The sequence below is a fragment of the Plecotus auritus genome, assembly GCF_963455305.1.
Source record: "Plecotus auritus genome assembly, chromosome: 3".
Classification (NCBI taxonomy): Eukaryota; Metazoa; Chordata; class Mammalia; order Chiroptera; family Vespertilionidae; genus Plecotus; species Plecotus auritus.
The window spans coordinates 3151946-3167018 of NC_137772.1; the positions used below are offsets into that span (position 1 = coordinate 3151946).

Here is a 15073-nt window from a genome sequence, read left to right on the forward strand (position 1 = left end):
TCCAGAAGTTAGCCATCTTTTAACTGAGAGTTTGTGCCCTTTGACCACCATCTCTCTAATTCCTACCACCCCCACCCTCACCCATCCCCTGCTCTCCTCTCTCTTACTGTTTTAGATCTTGCATGTACGATCACACAGTATTTGTCTTTCTGGGTCTGACTTAGTTCACCTAGTATAATGTAAAGTACATCCTAGGGAATCTCTCTATATAAAATGCTAATATGCAACAAGGAACGGCATAACAACCAAACAACCTGTCGCTATGACATGCGCTGACCACCGGGGGTGCACGCGGTGGGTGTTGGCAGCAGAGTGTGGAACATGGTGGGTGTCGGCTGTGGTGGGATGGCAGAGCAGGTGAGCAGGGGCACCAGACCAAGGCGGTGCGCCAGTCACTGTCGTCGGGGTGAGCCTCTGTTGGTTACTGAAAATTCTTTGCTCCTGCGTGCCATGGTCCTGCCCAGTACTCAAACCTGCTTCCAGTGATGGCCCTTATCACTTGGTGCCTCAGGGCTTCTCCACCTCCCTCTGCTCCTGAGGGGCAATCGGGGCAGCAGCCGCTGCTCATACCCGCTGCTGGCGCCGGCCCCAATCACTCCTCACTGTGAGCAGGTGCAAGCGGGGCCAGCGCCGTCAGTGTGTGGGAGCGGCAGTGGTGGGAGTAGGGCTGTCGGTGGGAGGGACCAGCTGGGGGCACCAAGGATGGGCCGAGACTCTCCCCTGTTCCCACTGCAACCTCAGGGCTCACAGTTCCTTTCAAGGTGCAAAAATTCATGCACTGGGCCCCTAGTATAGTCCATAATACTTTATGGATGATTCCAGGTGGGTACTAGACTTCTGGGGGGGGAGGGTGTCACTTGGCACATTATATAAATGTCTAATATAATGTGCATCTGAAACTAATATAATGTATGTCAACTGTAATTGAAAAATTAGAAAAAAAAAACTAAGAAAAAAAGAGAATTTGCTATATCTCTTCAACCAGAACATGGCCTTCCAGAGTAACCCTAGCTTCCACCCCCATACTTCCCTGTACCTTTGCAGCCTGAAGGAGGTCCAGTCATGCAGAAAACCTACACTGTTCTCTCTCTCAGTCCCAAGTGTAAATCAACAGGCACTGTTCCCGAGACAGGAAAGCATCCGGTCTGGCTTGGCTCCTGATCCATGTATATAACCCAAACTGTCCCCAGGTTCATTCAAAGTCAGCTGCAACCCGATGGCCCTAGAGCCAAGCCTAAGCCCTAAGAATTGTCCAAAAAACTAGAAACAAACAAATAAAGGAACTCTGCAGGAGGATTTAGATGCTGTAAACCATAGTTCTCAACTGGAGATGCTTTTGCTCCAGCACCTAATTGGTAATGTCTGGAGACACTTTTGGTTGTGACAACCAGAAGGATGCTAGTGGCATCTGTGAATTGAGGCCAGGGATGCTACCAACCACCCTACAATGGGCAGGCATAACCTTCAGGCACAATTATCTGCTCCAAGTGTCCACAGTGCTGATGTCAGAAAACTGCTCCAGGCTGTGACCCATGAGAAGAAGCAGAGGGGACAAATGCCTGGCCTCGAGGGCATTTCTCCTAGGAAACCCATGTCACCTCTGCACCCCTCCTCCTGCATCTATGCCCCAAATGCTTCACCTTAACTCAGGGACAAGCCGCATCTGACAGTCACTCTTGGACATTCCAGCATCATGGTTGATGTCATTTTATGTACTGTTTCTCTCTTGTTTTTGCTTCTCCCCACTTTTCAGGGATTAACACACATCTGGGCCAATTACCATCAGATCCAACTGTCCAAAAGAATCTGATTTAGTTCTTCCTCAGGTCCAGACCAACTCACAAAACAGTTTCCGTGGGTTACTTCAAACCTGCCAAAGAAATCACAAATGAGCTTGCAACTTACTCACGTAGAACATTTGCATGTCAAAAATAATTAAGACCAAGTAAAACATTGCTTCCACTTTGTCACTTTGCCCTTCTTCTACACTATGCTCCTTGGTGACACGGGGACCAGGACCCTGCATTTATTTCCCAGGCTCGTTTGCGGAGTGGCTGGGAGAGCTTGAATTCTAGAGATGAGGGAAGGGCCTTCCTTCCTCAGTTTTATTCCTGTTGCCATTGTCACAGCAGTGACTGCTCACTACAGCCACCACAGTCGGCTCCTGTCCACCTTCTCATGGTGCTCTACAACTCATCTCATGTCTTTCGAAAGGTCTCTTCTCAGAGCACCAGAGGCACCGATCACAGTTGGGAAGGTGGCCTCCCCAGGGAGCCCTCCCAGACAGCATGGAGGGCTGGATGCTGCCGACAGCTGTTATCTCCAGGTTACCTCCGCACTCCCTAACTCTAACCCTAACCTCAACACCTGTGCAACAATCCTGACTTAAATCCCCTTTGTTCTGACCGATCCAGCTGATACCCCTCTGCTTCTCCTATGGCCGCTGCTCACACAACGACTACCATCATACCACCGTGTGTAGGACACACAGCTCTAGTTACCTGTTGAACAGGTGGGCGGGGAGCAATGTAGACTGGAATGCACCACTCACAGCTGATAGAGCGGGTAGGTGTGAAATACATGAAGACCAACTCTAGAGGATCTAAAACAATAAACCGTGAGGCCAAATTTGGAAGACATGTTCTACTCTAAACATCATACATGTGACATATAATTCAATTTCTATTTTCTTCAGAGCATAAGAACAGACTGCATATTTCTTCCAAGACCCTCAATAATTCTAAGTGAAAAGAGCACAGACAGGCATATTTGATCCTAAGGCAATGCAAATGGAATTTAATAACAAATAATAAAATACTTAAAAACATTCTTAATAATTAGAAAGGAAATGATAAAGAACCTACTTCATATACTGGTTTGCTGATCAGATAAGCTAAAGTTAATCCTACCAAATAGGTAGAGTTATTATCCAGGGGTCCTCAAACTTTTTAAACAGGGGGCCAGTTCACTGTCCCTCAGACCGTTGGAGGGCCGGACTATAGTTTTTTTTAAAAAAAACTATGAACAAATTTCTATGCGCACTGCGGGCCCGGGATGAGTCGGCTGCTAAGCGGGACAGGCAGCGGCACCCAGCGGGCTGGATAAATGTCCTCGGTGGGCCGCATGTGGCCTGCGGGCCGTAGTTTGAGGACCCCTGTTTCAACTTGTGTAATTCTGACAATGACTGTGTTCCACAGTGTATCTATTTAAACATAATTTCCACATTTCTCTCTCCTTTAATAACAAAAGATCATCATCCCCCCCCACCCCACCACCACACTTACAAACACAAAATTATTTTAGGGAAAAACAGGGGCTGAAAAATGAACTCATAAAGATTGAGCATTAACCTAAAAGAGACAGAAATCCAAAAGAATTTGCTTTAACAATAAAAGACTGAGATAGAACATACATTTTCTTTATACATATGAATAAATTTGCCTTGCTAAAAAATGCTTTAAAACATCTATCAGCACATTGCATAATAATGAAATAGAAGAAGCTAGTTTTAAAATAAGGATTTCCTATTAGATACCATTATTTAAAACTGTTCTAGAAATTCTAGGTCCCAAAATTAGTCAATAGAAGGGAACAAAAATAAACAAAAAAGTAAAAGCTAAAATGAGAAGACTTTTTCAATGTTTGATAATGCTATTTTGTTTTTAATCCTCACCTGAGGATATGTTTTTATTGATTTTTAGAAAGGAAGGGAGAGAGAGAGAGAGAGAGAGAGAGAGAGAGAGAGAGAGAGAGAGAGATATCTCAGTTGGTTGCCTCCCGTACTCACCCTGAGTAGGGTTCTAACCAGCAATCTTTTGTTGTATGGGATGTTGCTCCAGCCAACTGTGCCACCTGGCTAGGGCTGACAATGCTATTTTTTAACAACGGAAAAATATCACTGAAAATCTTTATGACCCCTAGAGTGGCAGCTTCTGACTTGGCTCCCAAGAATCCCCATCTCCAGTCTTCTTGCCCTTGTATCATCCCCTCCCCTGGAGTGTGGGGTGGATCTAGCAGCTTGCTTCTAATGAACAGATTATGGCAACCGTGATACTCTATCCCTGACCTGTGACTGAGCTTTAAAAGACTGAGATTTCCATGCTGCTCACACTCCTCCCTTTCCTGTTTGCTCTGACCCATCCAGCTTCCATGCTGGGAGATGCTCCATGGAGAGGCCCACATGGCAAGGAGCCGAGCATGTCCAGCTGCCCAGAGGTGGCTGAATCCTGCCCAGAATCACATGAGTGCCTTAAGACAGACCCATGCATCAGGACACCTGACCTACAGCAACTCTGAGATAGTGAAAGTTGTCTAAGCCACTATGATTTGGGGTGATTAGTTATGTAGCAATTGGTACCAACATACCGACGGAATTGAGGAAGGTGGTTAATTTAAGATTAGTATTGAAAGCCAGACCCACACCACCCAGAACACATATCTTAAACTTGACCTACTTAAGAGATGGGAAAGGGGGAAAATTTCCAGAAAAAGGTGAAGTGAAAAAATGAAGCTTAGAACATGGGAAAATACAACAATTCTCCATTGTCAGTATCTAATGTGTTTTTAAAGTATGATGAGAACTATATTTTTAGACAACTGGAGCCTATATTCTATGGTTACATCTTGAAAAACAATGAATGAGTTACCAGATCTTTTAAATAACCCTAAATTTTCATATGCTATTAAGCACTTAAAATGTTAACTTCCTAATTATGTACCACATAACACATTGATAAATATATATACCAGAGGCCTGGTGCATGGATTCGTGCACCGGTGGGGCCCCTCGGCCTGGCCTGCAGGGATCAGTCAAAACCAGCTCTCCGACATTCCCTGAGGGGTCCCGGATTGCAAGAGGCCAACAGTGCCCCAGCAGCAACCTAACCCACGGCCAATTCTGTGAGGAATTGGGCTCCCTCCTCTACTGGTTGGAGTGTCTGCCCCCTGGTGGCCATTGCATGTCATAGCTACTGGGCGAATGGTTGAACAGTCAGTCACTTAGGCTTTTATATATAAACTAGAGACCCGTTGCATGAAGAGATTTGTGCAATAGGCCTTCCTTTCCTTGGCTTCCAGCACCAGTTTTCCTCTGGCACCCAGGACCCAGGCCATCGCTCAGGCCAGAGTCTTCCTTCTTCGTCTTTGCTGCAGACTCAGGCCAGAGTCTGCCTTCTTTGTCTTCGCTGCAGACTCTGGCCAGTTCGTCTTTGCTGCTTCACTGCAGACTCTGGCCAGAGTCTGCCCTCTTGTCTTTGCTGCAGACTCCAGCTGGAGTCTGCCATCTTTGTCTTTGCTGCAGACTCTGGAGTCTGCAGTCTTGTCTTCACCGGGGCACTCCACTCCCGTAGATCCCTTAGCCCCCCACCCTCCCTCTCATAGCAGGCATCCTGGCCCGCCTGGCCACTCCGGGCCTGGAGCAGCTGGGCGACCACCATCTTTGGCCTTCTAATTTGCATACTCACTCTGATAGGCTGTGGGCATAGCGGAGGTATGGTCAATTTACATGTTTGCCTATCATTAGGTAAGATATATGAATATATGAATATATGAATATATGAATATATGAAAGTATATATATATATATATATACATATATATATATATATATGTATATATATATATATATATATATATCTCCTATATAATAAAAGCCTAATATGCTAAGTGTCCAGTTGTCCGGTGACCAGTTGACTATTCAACCAATCAAAGTGTAATATGCTAATGATATGCTAAGGCCTCTCAGCTGCTTGCTATCATGTGCACTGACCACCAGGGGGCAGATGCTCTGACCAGTAGGTTAGCTTGCTGCTGGGGTCTGGCCAATCAGGACTGAGCAAGACAGGCCAGACATGGCCTGGAGCCCTCCTGCAGTTCCTCCCTGGCTGGCCAACCTCCTGCATCCCTCCCCGGCCCTGATTGTGCACCAGTCAGGTTCCTTGGCCTGGCCTGTGTCCTCTAGCAATCTGGGACACCTCAGGAGATGTTGGAGAGCTGGTTTCGACCCGATGGCGGAACGACCGGTCACTATGACGCGCATTGACCACCACGGGGCAGACGCTCAATGCAGGTGCTGCCTCCTGGTGGTCAGTGTGCTCCCACAGGGGGAGTGCTGCTCAGCCAGAAGCCAGGCTCATGGCTGGTGAGCACAGCAGTGGTGTCTCCTGCCTCCACGGCAGCTCTAAGGATGTCCGGAGCGGGCCTAAGCCTCAGTCGGACATCCCCTGAGGGCTCCCATACTGTGAGAGGGCTCAGGTCAGGCTGCGGGACCCCCCTGAGTGCATGAATTTCATGTACCAGGCCCCTCTAATATATATATATATATATATATATATATATATATATATATATATATATATATCCTTCCTTCTACACTACAATCAATTCCTGTCGGGGTGTAAATAAAGATACACAATAAGAGAAAATGACATTTAGCCAAGTAAAAAATAAGGAGGCAGTATTTTTAATGGCCAAGGCATGGCTGCCTGGGTGTGGTTTGATGGTTTACGGGGCTAGGTGAGGCAGCATCCTTGGGTTGGGGGAGGGGGAGTTGAACAAAAGTGAAATGGCAACATTGTGAGTCAGAAAATGCACAAAATTCACCAATATTCAAATCCAAAGCACTGGCAGACAATCCTCTCTTTCTGGCTCTCATATTTCAGGGTCATATGGCAACACACCATTATCTGAAGCTTTGGATGAAGCAATGAATGGAAACATATAAACAAACAAACAGACATGCTAAGTGGGTACTTGTTTGCTGTCTTCCACTGTGATGATGACAGGAGATGTGAACGGAAACTGAATGTTGTCATTGTTTCTGCCCTAATCCCCATTACCTTTATTACCAGGAGCAATGACTTTTTTATCTGAAGGATATGAAATGTCTCTTACATCTTCATCAGTGAGTATTCCTTGTTCTTTCTTCTTCCAACAAGGACCATAAAGTTGAAAAAGAAACATCAAGTGATTGTTTATCAAAGGGAACACTCTTGACCCAATTACTGTTGGGTGATATTTCTTTATTTTCTCTCTCTCTCTCCCTCTCTATCTCTCTCTCACACACTCAGTAATGTAACTATATGCCCAGTAGATAGGATCATTGGCATAGTTATCTATCTATCTATCTATCTATCTATCTATCTATCTATCTATCTATCTATCTACCTACCTATCTATCTATCTATCTAAGCGACCAATACGACTGGACAATCAGAGGACTGGATGATCAGAGGACCGGACGACCGATGGTATCTGTGATGCACAATGACCACCAGAGGGCAGCCGTTCAGTGCAGGAGCTGCCCCCTGGTGGTCAGTGGGCTCCCACAGCCAATTTCCTGTGGCCAGCCAACCTCCCGCACTCCCTCCTCCCGGCTGGCCAGCACCAATCGGCCCCCATCACCAGCCAGGCCAAGGGACCCCACCCATGCACGAATTCGTGCACTGGCCCTCTAGTTTAAAATATTTTGATACAATCACCTCTTTGACATAAACTGGAAAATACCTGAATACAACTGTGACCCCTTCTTCTTCCCCCAACCTGTGCCTGCCATATTAAAGCATGCTTGCTTGAGGAGCAGGGAATGCTTGTATTACCAGGTATTTACTGCTGTATGGCACATGGCCAGAATTTAGCAGCTTAAAACAATAACCATTTTTACTATCTATCAATTTACATGGTAAGGCTCATTTGCACACCTTTGGCCCAAAAGCTCTTCTGAGGCTGCTGTCAAGCTTTGGCCCAGACTAGAGGTTCATCTGTAGGCTTCCAGACTCACTCCTGTAGTGATGATCAGATTAGGGTCTTCACTGGCTGATCACTAGTCATCTATACCTGGTCCCAGGGGTCTTTCTGTAAGGCAGTTCAGAACATGGCAGCTGGCTTTACTTAGAGCAAGAGGACAAGAAAGGGAGCCCAAGATGGAAAAGTGGTCTTCTTATAGTCTAATCTAGGAAGTGGCATACCATCCCACCTGCTGGATTCTACCCCTTAGTCCAGCCCACTCTCGGGGAAGGATATCACACAATGGCATGATCAAAAGGAGGCAGAGGTCAATGGCATGATCAAAAGGAGGCAGAGGTCATTGGGGGCCATCATAGAAATTGATGATTCTAGCATTCAATAGAGTAGATTTTTATCCAGATAGTGCAATTTAGTTTTAAACAAAGGACAATTATTATAGTGACTATTCTGCTAAGATAGCAAAAGATACCTATACTGGGAAAAGTTTTCTAAAATGTATAGTTATGATTAAATTTCAGCAGTGGAATTCCAAGAACTTATTTTTTTCCATGTTTTCTACATTTTCTGTAATGCCAGGTTTTAATTAAAAACAAACATTTATAAAAATAATAAAAATATATTTCCAAAGGCCACAAAGTCTACAAAGAGGTTCAAATATGCTTTCAACATAGTTTCTATAAGGATGAAATACCAAACTATTTTGGAGCATGTTCTTTTTTGTTGTTAATCCTCACTGAGGATATTTTTTCCATTGATTTTCAGAGACAGTGGAAGGGAACGGGGAGAGACACAGAGAGAGAAACATCTATGTGAAAGAGACACATCAATTGGTTGCCTCCTGCATGCATCCCAACCAAGGCTGGGAATCGAGCCTACAACCGAGTTACATGCCCTTGACTGGAATCGAATCCAGGACCCTTCAGTCCATGGGCTTATGCTCTAACCACTGAGAAAAACAGGCCAGGGCTGGAGCATATTCTTGATCAACTTTTTCATGAAGCCTTTCCCATCCTCCCTTCCCCTTGGTATAAAGAACCACTATCTCCTTGGGCCTATTGTGTCCTTTACGTATATTACTGCTTCCATCCATTTTATTGTTCATCTCCCATGATCTGATTGATCCAGCTGGTGTAACCTAGCTTTACAACACCGCCTGGCACACAGGAAGTCATCACGTATGGCCAGTGGTCACATATGCACGTGCCTAAGGAAAGCAGGAGAGAACACGGCTTACAGGGAGGCTACCCCGACCCCTGGGGACATGGGCAGCATTGACTTTGGCTTTCTCGTCCATTGAGTTGCCAGCACAGTGTGTACTTTTGCGCCTGGAGATTTCCTGTGGGAGACTGAGTTCTTCAGGCTTTGTCAGGGTCTACTACTTTTGGCTTTGTCAGGGTCTACTAACCAAGAACAAACCACAGGCCCCAGAGCATCATAAAAAGCCTGGGGCCTGCCATCCTCAAAGACTCCGGACTCTGACTGTTCTGATGCCTTTCCTCTTCACTGGCTGGCCAACCATGAGGCACCATGTGCTTCTCTCCACTCTCCTCCTTCTGACCCTCTTACCCCCAGGTAAGGTGATGGCTGACCACTGGGGTCTGCGGTTTAGAAGGCTATCTGGCAGGTACAACAAAACCCTGGCATCAGTCTTATGGATTCATAGACCTAATATCAACAGCTTCTCTGGGACCATAACATGGTAGGATAGGAACGAGAGCACTCCTTTGCTATTGACCAAACTGCCTGCTGAGGTCACTTCTGCTTTCTCCATACTTTGTATCTTGGGGTGCCTTGATGAGGCATGATCACTGATTTGTAGGCAGGTGAATCTGAAAGGCTTCAATGGCAGTGGCTTTTCAGATCTATCATTATATCTACTCACTAGGTCAAAGGAGATGGACAGAATCCCATCACTAGCAGCTGGTGCTAAGGGCATGTCTTGGGGAATCTCTGTCATGATGTGTTTGACACCTGAATGGATGCAGATGTGCTCTCATTGTGGAAGAGGTATGTCCATGGTTGTAAGAAGAGACTGGGCATATACCTAGACACTTCTGGAAAGTAAAGGGACCCCTGTTATAACTGCATCGGAACAAACAGGCAAAAAACAGAACTGTCGCAGCCAAACTGGTCACTGTCTCTAAATGGCACACACCCAGTGTTGGGTTTCAAAAGGAGGAGGGGTTACTGAGAAGATGATGTCATCATCCACATTCAAGCAAGGGATTCTTATGGTAAATGACAGCTGCAAAAAATAGGTTCCCAAAGCCTAAATCTGGTCCTGTGACATGAGGCTGGAGCACACACTTTGGAATACTAATGCATTCGTGATGCAGGAAGAAAGCAATTGTGCTGGGGAGTGGAGAGGGTAATACAAAAGGTGATGTTCTACAGTCACAAATCCTTTGTGTTATCAGGTTCAAACTCATCATTTTCAGAGGCAAGGACTGAGGTCTGTAGCAGTGCTCCGCAAGTCTGGAACTTAAATATTCATACGTGTACCTGGAAACAATGCTCCGGGGCTTAAGAGGCCAAGAGGCCACGGTGTAGAGAGAATGTAGTTTGTTCGTCAGGCAAGGCAACTCCATATCAGTGGGACAGATCATATGTAGAAGACACATATTACACCAAATAGGCTTTATGTTTGCACCTGGAAATATTTCAGTTTGGCGATGAGCTCTCATTATGGAAGAGGTATGTCCATGTTTGTGAAAGGAGGCTGCACATATACCTTTTTATCCAAACTAGACACTTTTGGAAAGTAAAGGGACCGCTGTTAATAACTGTATTAGAATGCTAAATTAAATCCTTTACTTTAAAGAAGGATTTGTTAGATTGTGCTAACTGCTAGGCACTCTTCTGAATTTCACCCTGGGAAGTATGATATCAATGGGGACTATTGAAGGTTATGGCTCAAATACAGAAAAATCTGCTGCCGGAAATGCAGCTGCCAATGTGAACTCCACGCTGTTCCCAGGCTGCTTATTTGTCAGCCTCCGCTGAACTGTGGACAATGCTGAATCAGACCATGCGGATTCATGAGTTTGTGGGCATTCATGTGCTCACGATGGAAGCAGGTGTCAACAACGGTCAGAGCTGTGTGGGGGTTCTTCCGTCTCCACACCCCTGTCCAGGAAGGAGCTTTGAGACTCAAGTGGTCCAAATACTCCCTCCTTGCTCAGTGGTCTCAGCTCTGTTGGCCCACCTAGTCCTTGCCTTTTCTTCTATGTCCTTATCTTTCACTTTGATACCTCCTTCTGGGCCCTCTATGGAATAGGCTGCCGTTTTGTAGTTTGCCACCTCCTTTTCTCCCATACCGGAGAGATCCAAGGCCCAGTTCCTGGTCCTCTTCTCTTCTCTTCTCTTCTCTTCTCTTCTCTTCTCTTCTCTTCTCTTCTCTTCTCTTCTCTTCTCTTCTCTCCTCTCCTCTCCTCTCCTCTCACTCCTCTCCTCTCCTCTCCTCTCCTCTCCTTCTCCTCCCCTCTCCCCTCCCCTCCCCTGCCTCTCTTCTCTTCTCTTCTCTTCTCTTCTCTTCTCTTCTCTTCTCTTCTCTTCTCTTCTCTTCTCTTCTCTTCTCTTCTCTTCTCTTCTCCCCTCCCCTCCCCCTCCCCTCCCCTCCCCTCCCCTCCCCTCCTCTCTTCTCTTCTCTTCTCTTCTCTTCTCTTCTCTTCTCTTCTCTTCTCTTCTCTTCTCTTCTCTTCTCTCTCTTCTCTTCTCTCTCTTCTCTTCTCTTCTCCCCTCCCCTCCCATCCCTCTCTTCTCTTCTCTTCTCTTCTCTTCTCTTCTCTTTCTCTTCTCTTCTCTTCTCTTCTCTTCTCTTCTCTTCTCCTCTCCCCTTCTCTCCCCTCCCCTCCCCTCCCCCTCCCCTCCCTCTCTTCTCTTCTCTTCTCTTCTCTTCTCTTCTCTTCTCTTCTCTTCTCTTCTCTTCTCTTCTCTTCTCTTCTCTTCTCTTCTCTTCGCTTCTCTCTCTCCATCCAGTCCTTGGGGCTAGTTCCGTCCTTTTTAAATCCCCCTCCTGAATCTCTCTTTTGAACTCCAGTCTTGTAATGAATATCCAACAGTGTGTAATTTATATCATTATATGGATGTTGAATTTTAAAATTAATATTCAAAAATGAGCTCCCAAGTTTCCCTCCATGAATCTCCTCCATAGAGTCTTAGCCCAGCACGGTGGGCTGTGGCCAGCATTCCATGGAGCCCCTCTTGGCTCTTCTACACCATCTCATGTTCAGTAGTTTCTACATCTGCACCCTGAAAGTATCTCTCTGGGCTCCTGTCCCATGACCAGCCTCAGAGAACAACTGCGCCATACTCAGTGAAACGCCAGAGTGTTTACGGGATTTCTCTCTTTGTGGCAGAATAATATTCCATTGTTACACATACCACATTTTCTTCCTCCATCAACAGATTCAATGTCTGTCCTGATGATGGACTCTTAGGATCTTGGCTATGGTGAATATTTCTACAATGAACAATAGTGCTGATATCTCTTTGAGATAGTGATTTCTTCTCTTTTGAATATACACCCCGAAGTGGGTTTGCTGGATCATATGGTAGTTCTGCTCTAAAATATTTGAGGAATCTCCATATTGTTGTCCATAGTGGCTGCACTCATTTACAAACCCACCCCCCAGTGTACCAGGGCTCCCTTTTCTTCACATCTTCACCAGTACTTGTTATCTCTTGTCTTTTTTATAGTAGCCATTCTAACAGGTGTGAGGTGGTATCTCATTGTGGTTTGGATTTGCACTTTGCTTCAGTTTAGTGATGCTAAGCTAAGCACCTTTTCATGTCCTTGTTGGCCATTTGTTAGTCTTTTTTGAAAAAAATGTCTACTCAAGTCTTCTGTTCATATCTTAATTGGATTACTATTATTATTATTATTATTATTATTATTATTATTATTATTTGCTGTTGAGTTGTATGGGTCCCTTATATATCTGGATAGTTATGATTTGCAATTTTTTCCCATTCTGTGGGTTTCCTTTTGATTTTGTTGATGGCTTTTTTTTTTTTTTTGCTGTGAAGATTTTTAGTTTCATGCAGTCCCAGTTATTTATGTTTCCTTTTTTGACTTGTTCTATTGGTGTTACATCCAAAGGTCATTGCTAAGACCAATGTCAAGTAAATTCGTTCTCATGTTTTCTTCTAGGACTTCCATGGCTTTGGGTCTTATGTTGAAGCTTTTAATCTACTTGAAGGCAATTTCTGTGAGTTGTTTCATTGTTTTGATGTGAATATCCAGTTTTCCCAGCATCATTTATTGAAGAGACAGTCCTTTCCTCATTGGGTATTCTTTGCTTGTTTGTCAAATATTAGTTGACCACAAATACATGGGTTTATTTCTGGGCTCTCATTTCAGTCCCCTTGGTCTATTGAATGTGTTTCTAGAGCAGTATCATACTGTTTTGATTAATGTAGCTTTGGAATAGAGTTTGACGTCAGGAAGTGTGATACCTCCATCTTTGTTCTACTTTCTCAAGATTTCCTTAGCTATTCAGGGATTTTTTTCATAGTGTCATATGAATTTTAGAATTGTTTTTTTTCCCAATATTTTCCATATACACAGGTCTTTCTGTTCTTCAAATAAACTAAGCCAGGAGAATGAATGTCTTTTTATTCTCATCATTCAGATGTCCTTTCAAAAGCTACATCCTCCTCAGAAAGCCTCTATTTTATCAATTCCATCATCCAGACCTTTCCATTATCGCATTATTTTGTTCTAAACACTTGCCACTTTCTGGTATTATATTATTCATTTATTTTTGTGTTGCCATTATTTCCTTTATTGAATATAAGTTCTGTGAGAATACAAACTATTTCAGCTATTTTCAGTGTTCTATTATTAGTATAAAGAAAAATGACTGACAAAGAGAAGAAGTTAGTAAATCTTGGCTGAAGACCCATATAAACAAGTAAATGAAGAAAACAGGTATATTTAAAATGTATATTTTATCCATCCACCTGTTGTTCCATTTTGCCATTTACCAAAGTTCTTACGTTAGCAAGAACAAGAACTTACAAGAAAAGGAAGGGCATTGTGAACACTCAGGCTGTTGGGTGAACAACAGAGACAGTGAGCGTGGTGGGGACGCTGGGCAGAGCCTTCATCCAGCTCCTTCTCTCCACGTAGAAAAGCTCAATCCAGAACTCTTCTGTCCTCACAGGCAGAGTGGACTCACTCATGGACTAATTACCTCATAGACTCTCTTTCTCTGCAGTAAGAAGCGGTTTGGGTGCTGCTGAAAACCATTGTCTCAATCTGTCCGGCATCTGTAGAAGAGACATCTGCAAAATCATAGAGGATACCATTGGTGGCTGCCGAAGAAGGTATAAATGCTGCAGAGCATGGTGGATCCTGATACCAGTCCCCACACCAGTTATATATTCAGAATACCAAGAACCCCTGAAGCCTAGAGTGAAATGAAATGAGGAAAAGAACGCATCCAAAGGAACATTCCTGGCATCTAACATTAGAATATATATATTTTGATGTATTCCAACTTTATGACCAACTTTTATTTTCCCGTGTCACTAAAAATAAATACATAATGATTTAAAATCTACCCACATGCTATTTCTTTGGATTCCTTTTCAGATCCAAAGAATGTATTTTAAAGTGAGAAAGGCCATTTATTGAACAATAAATGCATATATATATATTTTAAATTTGTCACAGAAAGACCAAAAGGTTAACAAACAAGTTGCAACGGTGAAACTAATTATACAAAACATCATTAAACAGACATGCAGAGAAAATGCAAAGGCAAAACACAGAGGAAATTCAGAAAATATAAGGAAAGGGAAGCGATGTAGATAAAGAAAGGGGACGAAATAGAAAGGGGGAAGAATTTGGGATAAACACAAAGATGGTGACCACACAGCAGATAACCATAATGAGATGAGAACGAGAAAGGACAGAGAATGAGAGGTTGAAGATAAACAGAAATGTATATTAAGTACCTAAACGATAAAACTTCAACTAACAAAGAGATTCTGATGTTACTCCTATGAAAGAACATTATGCTCATTTAGATTCCCAAGGTTTTACTCCCCTAGACACATAATTTCTTCATGGAACTGGAATTTCATGGTGACTATATATTGACCTCTTTGAAGAGTTTGCTGCCAGTACTCCTTTCACATAGAGATTGGGTTACTTCGGAACTTCTGATTTCAAGTTCATCTTCCCTCCTCTTGTCCGAAGTTCTCACTTTCCTTTCCTGATGTCACATCCCTCAAAGTAGATCTTAATAATTTTAGTTTTCACTCATGTATTAAATTTCGATGATTAGAAAAATGTGGCGAGGACCCCATTTTTCTTTCTATA

The 15073-nt window shown here is 43.9% G+C and overlaps 1 protein-coding gene across 1 annotated transcript; it reads left to right on the plus strand.

Annotated features, from left to right (window-relative positions):
• Positions 1 to 9230: 9230 nt before the first annotated feature.
• On the plus strand, positions 9231 to 14170 carry LOC308244804 (beta-defensin 109-like; the record flags this gene model as incomplete). The annotated part of the gene is made up of 2 exons (XM_080661069.1): positions 9231 to 9315; positions 13965 to 14170. 2 exons carry the CDS (start codon positions 9231 to 9233, stop codon positions 14168 to 14170), a joined length of 291 nt encoding a protein of 96 aa, XP_080517195.1.
• Positions 14171 to 15073: the final 903 nt, after the last annotated feature.